Source organism: Papaver somniferum, chromosome 8, assembly GCF_003573695.1.
Source record: "Papaver somniferum cultivar HN1 chromosome 8, ASM357369v1, whole genome shotgun sequence".
NCBI classification, from domain to species: domain Eukaryota; kingdom Viridiplantae; phylum Streptophyta; class Magnoliopsida; order Ranunculales; family Papaveraceae; genus Papaver; species Papaver somniferum.
This window is the reverse complement of record NC_039365.1, coordinates 44,007,628-44,022,527: the sequence shown is the minus strand read 5'-3', so window position 1 is coordinate 44,022,527 and position 14,900 is coordinate 44,007,628. Positions and strand designations below refer to the sequence as shown.

General features: G+C 36.6%; 1 protein-coding gene across 1 annotated transcript; it reads left to right on the top strand.

Annotated features, from left to right (window-relative positions):
- The first annotated feature begins 6,223 nt into the window (after nt 1-6,223).
- LOC113305508 lies at nt 6,224-6,844 on the top strand. Its single transcript, XM_026554529.1, has one exon. The coding sequence runs from the start codon at nt 6,224-6,226 to the stop codon at nt 6,842-6,844; it is 621 nt and encodes a 206-aa protein (XP_026410314.1).
- Nucleotides 6,845-14,900: the final 8,056 nt, after the last annotated feature.

The following is a 14,900-nucleotide window of genomic DNA, read 5'->3' as shown; positions in this document are numbered from 1 at the left end:
TACTTATAATTAACTTTTTCAAAACATTAATGGTAATATATTTTCTTATTAGAAATTTTATTGTACTCTAATTAATTATTTATTATAGGCTATAATTAAAAGTTTGTCATTGTAATTTAAATATAAAATAATACTATCACTTACGGTATGCAATGTTAGAAAGGAAAGGATATTATATTAAAATTAAATAAATTTAATTGCAAGCCTGAAAAAATAAATTTAATACCATTCATTTGAAAATTTGAACTTAAAAAATAAGAAAAACATTTCAAAATAGTGACCTATCCGGTCCGATCTGGCCTGTCCGTATAAAAACGGGCTTCTGACGGTCTTTGGGTAGCAAATTATCGTATTTTTCCCGGCCTGCCCGGCCTGAATTTGTTTACGAACTCACAAATATTAAGCCTGGCCTGCCCGACCTGTCTTAGTTTTTGGGCCGGGTGGCCTGGCCTGCCCGAATTACACCCCTACCCAGGGATACCCATTTCTTAATTTAGAGAATTGAAGATTTTATTTTAGAAAGAGACCGAAACTTGTAAAAATTGATTTTATGAGATGTGTCAGATAATTGAGGGCGTGGAATATCAAAATAAGATTGAGAAATAAATCGTTGGCTACATAGACTATGCTGCTCGACAGAATATCAACCGCTATTTTTTTGTTCCCACGTGGTTTTTTCTAATCACGTGGCTTGTCAAGATGATCATACGTGGTTTTTTCTAATACGTGGCACTATGGGACTTGTCATTAGGTACATCATCATCATACTAGAGGGATTGATCAAACCCAAGCCCAAGCATGTGGGTCACATCCTCTAAATTCACGATTGATATACACTTTCTAAAAAACTTCCCAAACTATAACAAAGGGCGGGGGAGACGATTTGGGGGATTTTTATTTAGAGAATGTGTTGAAATGGTTAATGGCAATAGTAATATTATCGATCCATATGGATAAGGTGATGGCTTAAAGTAGAATTCCAAGACTCCAAAATTTCTTCTAAGGTTTAACGTTCAGCAATTCATGGTGATTGTTTGAAGACAGAATGGAAAAAGTTATCTTGTGCTTTGGTAATCCAATTGTTAATCCAGGAAGCCCTTGAGAAGTAGAGATATACTAGAAGCATTTTAAAATGAAAATATCCCAAAGCATAACTGTGGAAGTGAATAAGCTAAACTCAGTTAAGGAGAAACAACATCAGCGATAATAGGAGCTCCCAACAAAGGAGACTAATAGGTATTGAAAAAAAGATATTTAGAAACTAGTTTTTAAAGCATTTTAGAACTATTTCTGTAAAGATATTAGGTGTTGTTGGAAAAAATAAATAGATGTTGGGGTATATATTTAAAAACATAGTTTTGTAATAATATGCCAAAGTTAGAGAGATAGTATGGTGGCATTGTTTTGAGCTCCCATACTATAGGTATGGGTTCAATTCCCACCCCACACAATTTCACTAGGGTATATACTATTTATACTATATATTATTACATTAGTCCGGGAGCGGGGTCTTGGGAGGTCTGCTGATCCAGAAACAATTTTTTTGCTGTTTTTAACTTAAATTTTCAAAACGTATTAAGATAATTATATCATGATTAATTACAGTTAATGTTGAAATTTTAATACGGCCGTTTTTTTGCTGTTACAAAGAAATTTAATTGGCATTTAATCGAAAATTAATTTTCCATTAATTCCATTGATTCTTTTTGATTATAAAAAAAAAAAAAAAAAACTGGTTTCTGGAAGAAAAGATATAGAACGTTATTTTTATTTCGTCAAGTTTTTCTGAGCAAGTGTTGTTGAAAGAGTTATTATTGATTCGATTTCTCAGTGCAGAGAAATCGAAAGAGATAAGCTGTTTTATCCCATAGGGTTTCGACAAAAAACTGACTGCTAGCACAATCAAGAGGCAGAGTCGCGAAACACCTTAAAGATAGCGACCTAGTACGCGACTCAGCGGTTTCTTTGTGTAATTTGATTATAGTGCTTTGTTTCCAACAATAGATACTTAGAAACTGGTTTTTAAGAAAGTTTTTAGGACCAGAATCTGTAAGATATTGATCTACAAGTGACCAAACTGGGAATTTAGGAAAATAAAATAAAATCAGTTGGTGTTGGAAAAATCTTAGAGGCTGGTTTTAAGAAAACTCACAACCAGTTCTGTAAAGGTATTGATCAACAAAGTTTATAAGGTACCGAAAAGTATCAAGGTATTGTAAGACAGTAAATCAAACATTGGATAAATCAGAAATCAAAGGTGAAGAAGTATGAGCATTAGAAGGATCACCAATTGCACTAAAAACAGATTCTACTTGCACTTGCACTTGCACTTGCAAAACCAACTCCACTCTTGAAAAAATAACTCCTCTCCGCAACTCCGCATTTTTAATAACAAAAAAATTAACATACTCTACCTGATCCAATTCAACACTACCTTGAGTAACGACTATAGGACCCCTTAGAGCATCCATAGTCATCGGCGGGACTAAAGACCAAATGCCCATGCTAAAAACTAAAAAGATTTGATCTTTTCCGATGCCAAGCACAGGTTACAGACTATTATATAGTGTGGGTGGATGAATAAGCAATGCCTGATGTTGACCGCTGATTGAAATAGCGTATGATGGTTCGGCGGAGTTATAAAGGATGTTTGGCTGGGGCAGAAATCTAAAGTTCGCTTGGTGTTGGGCGGACGCTTAAATAGCGTCTGGTGTTGGACGCAACTTCTATAACCGTCTGGTGGATAGACAAACTTTAAAACCACGCCCTTCGCTATCATGATATATCATGCCCACTCATGCACCTTTTGAACCACACCCAGATGTAGGCGGGCTTATAATATGCGTTTAACTGGGGGATATTAAAACCATGCCCAACATAGACGGACTTTACATCCACGCCCATATCTCAAACGTCAAACGATGATTCAATGTCTGGTTATTCCCGTATACTACTTGTAGCTCAACCTCACATGCTCATTTATGACGCCTCAATTTATTTCATTCTAGTCTAGTTTGACGACTACTTTGGTCTCAAATCCTAGAAAAGCCAAACTATGTCTGGGTTAGTCCCAACCGTTGTGCTTTATTCCCTACCAAATATAGCTACAGTATGGCTTTTATTGCATGACTATGGATGCTCTTAGGATTTCAAAAATCTCCCCTCTATAACGGTAACAAGCCTAAATTCAAAACACTAAGAAATTTGGTTCATGCACGTATTTTTTGTGTACCGCCATATCTTTCATACACCGAACATACTTTTATGTATTTATCATAACTAATCAGTCTTTTTTTTCACTTGGTCAATAAAAATTCATTAAAAAGCAAAAATATGAACAAGGCTAAGGTTACGCCAATATAACCAGCCACAGTGGCCATCTAGAATAACACATCCTATTTGAAACGATAATAAACTTCGCAGGTTATTCCGTAGTGGGAACGAACATTGGCTACCTATAGTTCATAAACACCCTCAGCCAACAAACATTCGTGTTTGACCAAGGTATCTGCAATATTAGCCTCTCTATAACTATGAACATAGTGAATATTTCTATAAAAAGAACATGCCATCTTCCACTTCCGAGTTAGCTGCCAAGGAAACTCCCTTTTTTGTAAAGCTTGAATACAACTTATTGAGTCAGACCGAACACAAATCCTCTTAACATTCCACGTCTTGGCCAACATCAAGCTATAAATAATAGCATAAACTTCAGCATAAAAATTAGTCTGCCAGCCAAGGCCAATACATAAAGCACCGAGTACTCTTGAGTTGGCATCTCTAAAGCTAACACCTTCACTAGCTTGGCCAGGATTATCAAGAGAAGCACTATCACAACAAATCATTATTTCACCATGTTCCGGAGGAGACTAGCTTATCTCAACAAGCGTGGACATTTTACACGATCTATGATGCACTTTAAAGTAATTCAGAATGCGCAAATCCTCAATGGTATTAAACATAAATCCCTTCATGCGAAAAGATTTATCACGAATTACCTCTCTTCCTTTAAAACCAAGCCAAGATATATTTTCATCTTCAAAAAAGACTTTGTTACTCAACTTTCATCATTGTATGGGGATGGCAAGATTTGCAACTAGCCAAAGATCCTTAATCATCCTGCTCCTTCCAGCTGCATCTTTATACGAAGTCACAATATCTTCAGCTGGCTGCAAGTCAAAAATACCGTAAGGCCCATAATATGGCTACTATCCTGTTTACATAATAAACACCGAGTAGGTGAAAAGACGAGGGTGCCCAAATACACTACAATCTTTTATTTATTAAACTATAAGTCCTCTACCGAATGTGATCTTCTATGGACAGAGTTTGGGACAATACGACAATTCTGTTCACACTTTGTGTGATCGTCTATGGATACGAGATCGAGACAATACAACAACAAGATCACTTGTGTGATTTGATAGGATTTTGGGAATACCTATATATAATAAACCGCAATCGCACGGTGTCTAACTAGTAGATAGAGGCAAGTACGGGTCGAACCCACAGGGAGCGATGGAAAGTACTACAACTAATATCTTTAATAAATTGAACCAGGAACAATAATTTTGTATTTTTAGAATTGTAGCAAAATAATAAAATGTAACCGAAGATGTGAAGGTGTTAAGGTTCCTTCCGGGAATCCGTTGTAGGTAAGTTATTTGTGTTCAATCACAAAGGTCTCGAATTTACTCATGTAAAATAGCAAACCTCGCTACTAATACACGGAAGATATTTCATTAAGAATCACTGACAAGAATTATCAAAACAGAAGTTTGTTCTCACCTTAAAGTAGAATTCTAAAGCATTAATTATACATGGCATAAATAGTCAAGAGATATTCATAAATTGATTATTTCTAAGGTTCAACGAGTCCTTCTACTAATCTATCTATGGACTATACATGACATAGAACATGAAAAATATAGCTAGAAGGTAAAACATTGAAAGAGAATCACAAATATTATCATTAAGTTCAATCGGTAGAAACCTCATTCAAGAAACACAAAATAAAGAACCCACATTTTCATCCTTTCACCCTAATATGGATTACCTAGACATGGTTTTCTTAAAAGCCATAAATCAATCGAATATAGAATCCTAGTTAATCAAAATGGAGAAATAAGCTTCAAACCCTAATGTTTGTTTTGCGTATCTTTCTTCAGTTGTCGCTCTCCCCCCCCTCCTTCACTCCCCCTCTATTCATCTGTAAATAATCTTTTTCTACGAAGGAATGCCATTGTGAGTCTGTGACCTAGCCAATTTGTTCCGAAGTCCCGCCCAATCCATTAAACACCTGCCAAAACTAGACGCAACACCACTTTTCGAAACTGGCAAGACACAAATTTCAGTTCTCTGGCCACCGTATAACACCATACAAACCAACACTAAAAATCCTCGTCTCGTCGCTGCATGTCCGTCTACATCACCTTCTCTCGGCACCCACTAAATTCTGTCCATCTCAGAACTTTCTTAAGTTTCTTCCTCTGAGCTTCACTTTCCCATTGCTCAAAACCAGAGTTCGGCCACTGCCTATTTCAGTTCATTCCTTCCTAAATCGGACACGGGCAAACTCCATCCTCTGACCATCTCAATTTCTTTTCTAATCTCGGTCATCTTCTTCCATTCACACAAATCAACTCTCAATACTTACTGCCACAGACCCAATATCTTTTTCTTCCAACCAAAGTGCCAACTTATCACCTTTGACCATATCCTTAGAATTGTTGGATATTTTCAACAAACCCTTGTGTTCTAGGGTTTCTTTATCAGTTAGAAAAACTGAACAGAAATCTCGTTTCACCAATGGACGCATTGAAGGAAGAGACGCGCTTGTTCACTCTGAAAAGATGCCTTTAGAGATGAAAAGTCATCTCCAAAGGGTGTGTTTTCCTCTTTAAATAGGAGACTTGTTTTCCATTCAAAATAACATCTCAACTCTCTCTGTTTTCTTTCTTACAAGCATCATCAGAAACAAAACCAGTGTGTTCTTGGTTGGATCAAGGTCGTACAAGCTTTGAATCCAACATTGTTGTGGGGCTTCAAGTATCATGACGGCGATATTCATTGACCTGTTTATACTCGCCAATTCAATTGGGAAAGGGTCGAATAATTGTCGAAAAGAATCTTTCATTAGAGCCTTGAACCCTAATACAACATTCTTTTCTTCACCCTGTTTTCGTGTCAATTTTCCAACAGTTTTTGACAATTAAATATCTACATGGAGGGTGAATCTTCAATGGTTGCTGCGCAATCACTGCAAGTCATGAATCATACTTTTAATAGGTTAGAACGATTTGAAGGAGAGGGTTTTACTCGTTGGAAGGAAACTCTCAAATTCAATCTTATGTTTCTGAAACTTTGGTACATTCTGGAAAATGGGTTAGAGGCCATTCCTGCTGCTACTGACAAGGACGATGAGGAATTGAGGAAAATAGGAAAGAAGCGTGAAGAAGATGATTTCATGTGCGGAGGTCATATTCTGAATGCTTTGGGGTTGAACGTTTACAATGCTCATCGTACTTATGGAACTGGGAAGGAACTATGGACTGCACTGAAGAAAAAATACAAGATTTCTGATGCCAGTAACAAGAAGTTCCTGATTTGCAACTTTATGGATTGGAAAATGGTTGACAGTAAGTCTATCATTGCCCAGGTTAGTGATCTTTTTCTTATTGTTAATCATCTTAAATATGCTGGTATTGATTTTGTAAGTTCATTCATTGTTGGGGTTATTATTTCTCGTCTCCCCCCTTCATGGAATAGTTACAAGAAGAAACTGAAGCATGATGAAACTGACTATGACTTAGAAGGCTTGCAGCGTCATCTTCGCATTGAATAAGATGCTCGTAAGCGTGAGATTAAGGATAATCAGCAAACTGAAAATCATTCTAAGATTAATAATGTGCAAGAATCGAAAACTTCGAATTCTTTGAAAGTTCAGAATGATTCTCAGTTTAAGAAGCAAGATCCAAACAAGAATGGTAAGAAGAAGGGCCCTTGCTACTTCTGTAAGAAACCCGGCCATATTGCTCGTGATTGTCGTCAAAAGAAGAAACAAATGAATAAGGAAGCAAATATGGTCGATGATTCTAAACTTGTCATTGTTGTGCAATAGGCCAATACTTTTGCAGATCATGGAAGTGGATGGTGGTACAATACTGGTGCAACCATTCATATCTGTAAAGACCGAAATCTTTACAAGACATATGAGCCTGTTGTCGGAGAAGATGTGATTTCTGCAAATCGTCTTCCTAGTAAAGTACATGGAAAAGGCACTGTTGAACTCAAGTTTATTTCTGGAAAGATTGTTACCCTTTCCAATGTATTACATGTCCCAGACATATGTAAAAACCTTGTTTCTGGAGTCCTTGTTAACAAGGCAGGTTTCGAGGTTAAGTTTGGATCTGATAAGTTTGTAATGTCCAAAAACGGAAAGTTTGTTGGACAAGGATATCCTTGTAACGGAATGATTAAACTTAATTTAATGAATAATGGTTCTGCTTATATTGTTGACTCTATTGATTTATGGCATGCTAGATTAGGACATGTGAATTATGGTTCTCTTAGAAATATGAACAAATTAGGATTAATTTCCAATTGCAATTTTGGTAATGTTTCTAAGTGTGAAATATGTGTGCAAGCAAAGATAACTAGGATATCCTTTAAGTCTGTTATAAGAAATTCTTCCTTACTTGAATTAGTGCATAGTGATGTTGGTGATTTGAAAAGTCATGTTACTCGTGGTGGACACAAATATTATGTCACTTTTATTGAGGATAGTACTAGATATGCCTATACTTACTTGATAAAATATAAGGATGAAGTCTTTGATAAATTTAGAATTTACAAAGCCGAAGTAGAAGCACAATTCAAACAGAAAATTAAAGTGTTACGTTTTGATCGTGGTGGTGAATATTATCCTACTGAATTTACTGTATTTTGTCAAGAGCATGGTTTAATACATGAATTTACTGCACCATATACACCTCAACAAAATGGTATCGCTGAAAGAAAGAATAGGACTTTGATTGACATGGTTAATGCTATGCTTATTAGTTCTGGTTTTCCTAATTCTTTGTGGGGTGAAGAATGTTGTCTGCATGCTATATTTTGAATAGAGTACCTTTGAAAAAGAAGAATGTTTCCCATTATGAACTGTGGTATAATAGAAAACCTAATTTGAAAAGACTTAAAGCATGGGGTTGCCTGGCGTATGTTAGAAAGCCTGATCCTAAAATACCAAAGCTAGGAAATAGGGCCTATAAATGTGCTTTTGTTGGATACTCTCTTAATAGTATTACCTACAGATGTTTAATCCTTGACACTCTTGAGATTATAGAATTTGTAGATGTGGAATTTTTTGAAAGCATGACAAGGACAAGTTCTCAGACACTACCCACTGAAAACCCGTTATTACCAAGTCTAGAACCAATGGAGACTGATAACAATGATGAACCTTTCTTCTCTACACAAAACAATGATATTTCAGTTCCTACTGTAGATATTGAACCTAGAATATGTAAGAGAGGAAGAATAGAGAAAAAGCCTGACCCAGAATTCAAATATTATCTTGTAGAGGGTGATAAGAATGAAATTCTTAGCACTACCATGTATAATATGCATGATGAAGGTGATCTTAAAACCTATGCTGAGGCAATAAGCTCCAGAGATGCTAATTTCTGGAAAGAAGCTATCAATGATGAAAGTCATTCCCATTTGACAAATGGAACTTGGATATACTGTGATTTATCTCATGGTGCTAAGGCAATAGGATGTAAATGGATATTCAAGATAAAGTTGAATGTTGATGGTATCATTGATAAATTTAAGGCCAGATTGGTTTCTAAGGGTTACAAACAACAACATGGTATTGATTACTTTGATACATATGCACCTGTTGCACTAATCACATTTATTCGTTGCTTGATTGCACTAGCTTCTATTCATAAGCTAGTTGTACATCAAATGGATGTCAAAACCGCTTTTCTAAATGGTGATTTAGAAGAAGAGATATATATGGAACAACCTGAAGGTTTCATATTGCCAGGCCAAGAGAAGAAAGTGTGTAAACTAGTGAAATCTCTTTATGGCTTGAAGCAAGCTCCCATGCAATGGCATGAGAAGTTCGACAAAGTAGCTTTGTCATATGGTTTTGTTGTGAATGATGCTGATAAATGTATCTATAGTAAACAAGATAAATCTGAGTGCGTGATTCTCTGTTTGTATGTTGATGACATGCTTATTTTTGGGTCTGACTTGTCTATTGTGGAACAAACTAAGAAATTCCTTAGTTCAAACTTTGACATGAAAGATCTAGGGGAGGCTGATGTGATATTAGGAATTAAAATCCTAAGAAAGGGAGATGAGTTGGTCTTAACCCAATCTCATTACATTGAGAAACTTCTCAAGAAATATGGTCATTTTGATGACAAACCAGCACCTAACCCGCTAGATCCTAGTGTGAAGTTAATGAAGAACACTGATAGAGCTCATAAACAACTTGAGTATTCCAGTGTTGTTGGCAGTCTTATGTATGCTATGCATTGCACAAGACTGGACATATCCTAAGAAGTGGGAGTACTATGTCATTTCTCAAGTAACTCTGGAATTGAACATGGAAAGAAATTTCAAGAGTGTTGGCTTACTTGAAGGGAACCATAAATTATGGTTTACACTTCCAGAGATATCCCGCGCTATTAGAAGGATACAGTGATGCGAACTGGAACAATGTAGAATCCAAATCCAAATCTACCAGTGGATGGATATTTACATTGGGAGGTGTTGCTTTGTCTTGGAGTTCCAAGAAGCATACTTGCATTTATGATTCAACAATGTTGTCAGAATTGATTGTACTTACAGATGCATGTAAGGAGGCAGAATGGCTTAGAAATTTACTAGTAGAAATCTCATTATGGATTAAGCCAACTCCTTCTGTTATGATTAACTGTGACAATCAGGATACGATCTATAAGGTCTCAAACAAGACTTATAATGGAAAATCAAGACATGCTACTCTAAGACATCAGATTGCCAGACAATTACTCAAAAGGGGAGTAGTTGCAGTAAACTATATTGAATCGAAAAAGAACTTGGCATAACTTTTCACAAAGTGTCTACCAAAGGATGTGCATTCAATAAAGTGTAAGGAGATGGGACTCAGGTCTGTGAAAGAAGTTTGATCACCAATAACGGAAACCCAACTTATGTTATATTTTGAAAAAGATAAACTAAGTTCAATGTGGTACTAACAAGTTATTGCAGTGGTTATGGTACACTAAACTAAAATTTCTCATTGTCCTTCTAGTGTAGTGATTCTACATGATCTTAGGGATGGATGAAAATCCTTAATAAGTCTAACTTTTATCACAAGGTGTCTTGCAGAAACACCTTCGAGACTTACCTATATGAGTACTTGGAAATCAGGCCGTTTCCTATGAGAATAATACCGTTCTCAGAAAAGGACTCATGAATCCAGGAGAAAGCACAGGTCCATTAATGTGCGAGCTACGGAACACACTACTTCCTGAAATCAATATGTGTGGAGGTTCCGGCTTTATCACAAGGGGTACTTGGTTCAAGATTAAATTCACCATAGGACCTCGATAAAGCTTTGAATATCTTACACTAAGCGGAGGTTCAAACCCAAAAGGTACCTATCATTTATATATTGGTTTCCACGATGATGCTTTGTCTCAACTTAGCTTGAACTACGTTGGCTTGATCCCACTCGGGTACGTAGGCAGTCACTTAAGTGATGCAGACACTCCAGTTTTAAATTTTTTTTATTCCTTATTTTGGTTTTTTGAAAATAAGTGGAGAATATTGGATATTTTCAACAAACCCTTGTGTACTAGGGTTTCTTTATCAGTTAGAAAAACTGAACAGAAATATCGTTTCACCAATGGAGGCATTGAAGGAAGAGATGCGGTTGTTCTCTCTGAAAAGATGCCTGTAAAGATGAAGAGCTATCTCCAAAGGGTGTGATTTACTCTTTAATTAGGAGACTTGTTTTCCGTTCAAAATAACATCTCAACTCTCTCTCTCTTTTCTTTCTTACAAGCATCATCAGAAAAAAAACCAGTGTGTTCTTGGTTGGATCAAGGTCGTACAAGCTTTGAATCCAACACTGTTGTGGGGCTTCAAGTATCCTGACGGCGATATTCATTGACCTGTTTGTACTCGCCAATTCAATTGGGAAAGGGTCGAATAATTTTCAAAAAGAATCTTTCATTAGAGCCTTGAACCCTAATACAACATTCTTTTTTCACCCTGTTTTAGTGTCAATTTTCCAACAAGAACACAGCCACAGACCACATATATCAACAGCAACAGTACTAGTTCTTCCCTCAATGTTGAATACGATTGCTACTGGCCTCAATCAGTTCCAGTCAAAGCACCATCTCCAAACCACCTTGCAGTAGCTTGACCAAATGATTGACCCCAGATTGGGCTATGTCACTCGAACCAAAACTTGCACCACCAGCTCCAACTATCACTGCTTCTGCAAACAGCTGCAACAACCATCACCATTTCAGTCGAACCCCATTGCAGATTCAACTCATCCAATCCCAGACTCCACCTAGCCATCACGACTATCACTGCCATTCTCCAAAACCTGCACAAACCATCATCACTGCCTGCATCTGATTGCCGAGAGCTGCTACCATTCTGAACACCTTCTCACAGACAATTTGTCAAACAATAAGAGTGCGATATCTTCGTTCTATGGAGGTATCTCTCGACCATTTATTTGGCTTCCTTCAATGATTTAGTTACACCTGCAGATTCAAAATATAATGGAAACCCAAGTTCCCTCAAAATGCCAGACCACAACACGGCAACGGCTGAAGTCCATCTCAAGCTTGGTCACGGCACTTCACTTAATCTCTCCAGACTCCATTTGTTAATCATTCCGGCTCCAAAGCTTTCCCATAAACCCATAAACCATCACCTGCAACCAATTGATTTATCGAAATCCACTGCAAACCCCATCTATAAATTAGATTGATTGAAAGCTTGAACCCATCCATATAATTCTTCCATCATCATCTGTTTTGATCTCCCCATGAGTTTACATCTTGCACCCGTGAAGATTAAGTAATGGCAACTGCTTGAAAATTCCTTCTGAAGAGACAGAGACAAGTTGTCGTGGGAAAATAACCCAGTCACCTAGTACTTGTTGACTCTTCCATTCTTGACCAAACAAAGAAAACTCTTTGTTAATTCACTGCCGGTCATGAGGCATAAGCTAAGGTTGCGTGATCAAGGCCTGTCCCATTGTGGTGCCGGTGAACAACATTGGTAATTCAAGTCGCAAGCGCCATCTTGTTGTATATTTGGCCATTTTTTATAAGCTCCAAGGCCGAATACGGTTATATTTTCTACAAAAGTACTAAAAAATAATATTATCAGCCAAAACATCGAGTCCTACCTAATATAAATATGGGTATAAAATGTAGCACTTATGTGCTTATCAATTGACTATTGATACAAGATCGAGACGATAGGACAACAAAGTGTATACTTGATAATATGTTAAGAAATAATCGAAATTCTATAGAATCAACATCAAGTATTACAGAGTTAACGTACTTGTGTATTTTATTTAATTATAACAACAATCATAATGCGGAAAACAAGTAAAAGACACAGCAAGATTTTGCTAACGAGGAAACCACAAATGCAGAAAAACCCCGGACATAGTCCAGTTTTGATTACTCTCAGAATTAAGCCGTTATACAAAATCAAATACCAACTTCGTATAGTTGAGACCAAGCAGACTACCCCTAGCTACTTAGTTCCCTCAGTATCCCTGCTCCTTCGACATTTAGAGTCACGCACGTAAATAGCAAGTCCTTTGGATCGTATTCCAAACAGCAAACACTACACCATTTCCAGGATTTTGTCACAGGCTATAACTGTTACTTACTAAATTTGTAACGGTAATAACCTGTTGTAAAATGGCCGTTATTAATAATAGTGATGGCATTTTGTAACGGTTATATCTGTAATAAGGGCCAGATACAGTCACATTGAAAAGCGTTACAATAATTAATCGTCACAATTGACCTAATTTTGTGATTGTGACACGTGTCATATTTGTCAGGTTTACCTTAACGGTTTTAACTGTCACTCTCTATTTACCACCATTTTGAGTGTGACACATGTCTTAAAGAGCCACATATACAACAACAGTTATAATTGTTACTCAATCCTTGCAACGATTGTTTCTGTGACACGTGTCCGTTTTTGTTACGAATAAAGTAACATATATTATGTTGCCATTAATTTTATTACGATACTCATAAGATACTGTCGTCCTTCTGTCACAAATTTTGCAACGACTAAACTGTTACTTTCGTATGTAACAACACGGAGATGATGACACGTGTAGTTTATTCTTAACATTTGTTGGTACAGATATCCCCGTGACAATCCTTTTATTACAATTTAAGAAAAACGAGTAGTCCAAGTCATCATCAGGGACCCGGACCTTCGGTTTACAGGCCTGCAATACAATCTAACCTGAAACCCAGGCCTCCAAAACACAATTTAGTCTGCAATTCATATATTCTCAATTTAGTAAATTACTGAGATCCGTACATTCTCAATTTGCATAATTTAACCTACTTCGGCTTACAGCCCAGCCTCTAGCAATTCCAGCCAATTGTGGAAACGTTTCTCCTGCAATATGACATGGATAAGGTAAATAACAAAAGAAATAAATTGGCAAGCAAAAACAAATTATGCACGTTTTAACGACTAATAGAAGTCTCGCCACCGGAATAAAGACCTATCAATAATTTCACATGGATATATTGGATCTAGCAATTGACCAACTATCAAGGTCATTATTAATTGCTTCACAATAAGAATATAGAGTGTTTGAACATATTCATTCGTGTCTTTAAGAATTTCAGCTGAAAAGAGACAAATTCATAGTCTTTGATCTGATTTACTGAGTGACAAATTCAGATACTTGACATGCAATCGAAAAAAAGATAGGAGCTTCTATCAACTCTGTGAAGAAGGGAAAAGTCTATAAACTACTTTAGAAGGATATCTGACCTTGACAAATCAGGGACCCAGTTACTCTGTTGGTTATTAGCTAGCAATTGGTCTTTCAGCTTCTCCACTGCAACAAACCTACAATAAGAACAATTCACCTTAGGCTTAGTAAGTATGAAATACTATTTACAATAACTTCACAAGTAAAGACTTACAACACATTGAACTAAAGCACTATAATTGTAAATTCACCAACCAGGATGTAAACATACCAAAACAAAAGAGTAAAATAGCAAGGATGGGTCATTTCTTGCAACACTTTGTATACATGAGATGCTATTATGCTTCCTTCAAGGTCTTATTTATGTCAGAGACATGTTTGTTAACATTCTACTGGCTACAGGTCTTAGGAGGTTGTAGTCCCACAGTCATAGAATGTTGTCAGATAAATAATCCGCTGTTTTATTCTTAAAATAGTTTTTAAGAGTTGCAATATGAGGACAGACTATAACCATATACATCGACTTACCAGCTTAAAACTTCTCTATAACTATAAATAAGAGTATCAGATCTCCAACAGAAAGGATAAGAATGGGTAAATGTCTGATTTGACGAGCCTGCCCTTAGCCTGTACCGAAACTTAGAAGTGTTAAAATAGGTAAGATATGGAGGCATGAAAAATTCAGGTTCCAGCTCATAAAATGTGGCTAGAATTGCCCAAGTAAACTAAAAGGCTTGTAGTGAACTGTTATCAACTTCTGCAGTAAGCATCAGACCTGGATCTATGATTTCATTTAATATGAAACATTGAATTAAAATAGTATGTGACAATACATACAACAACTACGTATCACCCCGGCCTATGGCCGAGGCTCAACCTTTTTCGA

Excerpts from the sequence above, each read along its gene's own strand:
- LOC113305508 (XM_026554529.1), top strand. The coding sequence starts at position 6,224 with ATGGAGGGTGAATCTTCAATGGTTGCTGCGCAATCACTGCAAGTCATG.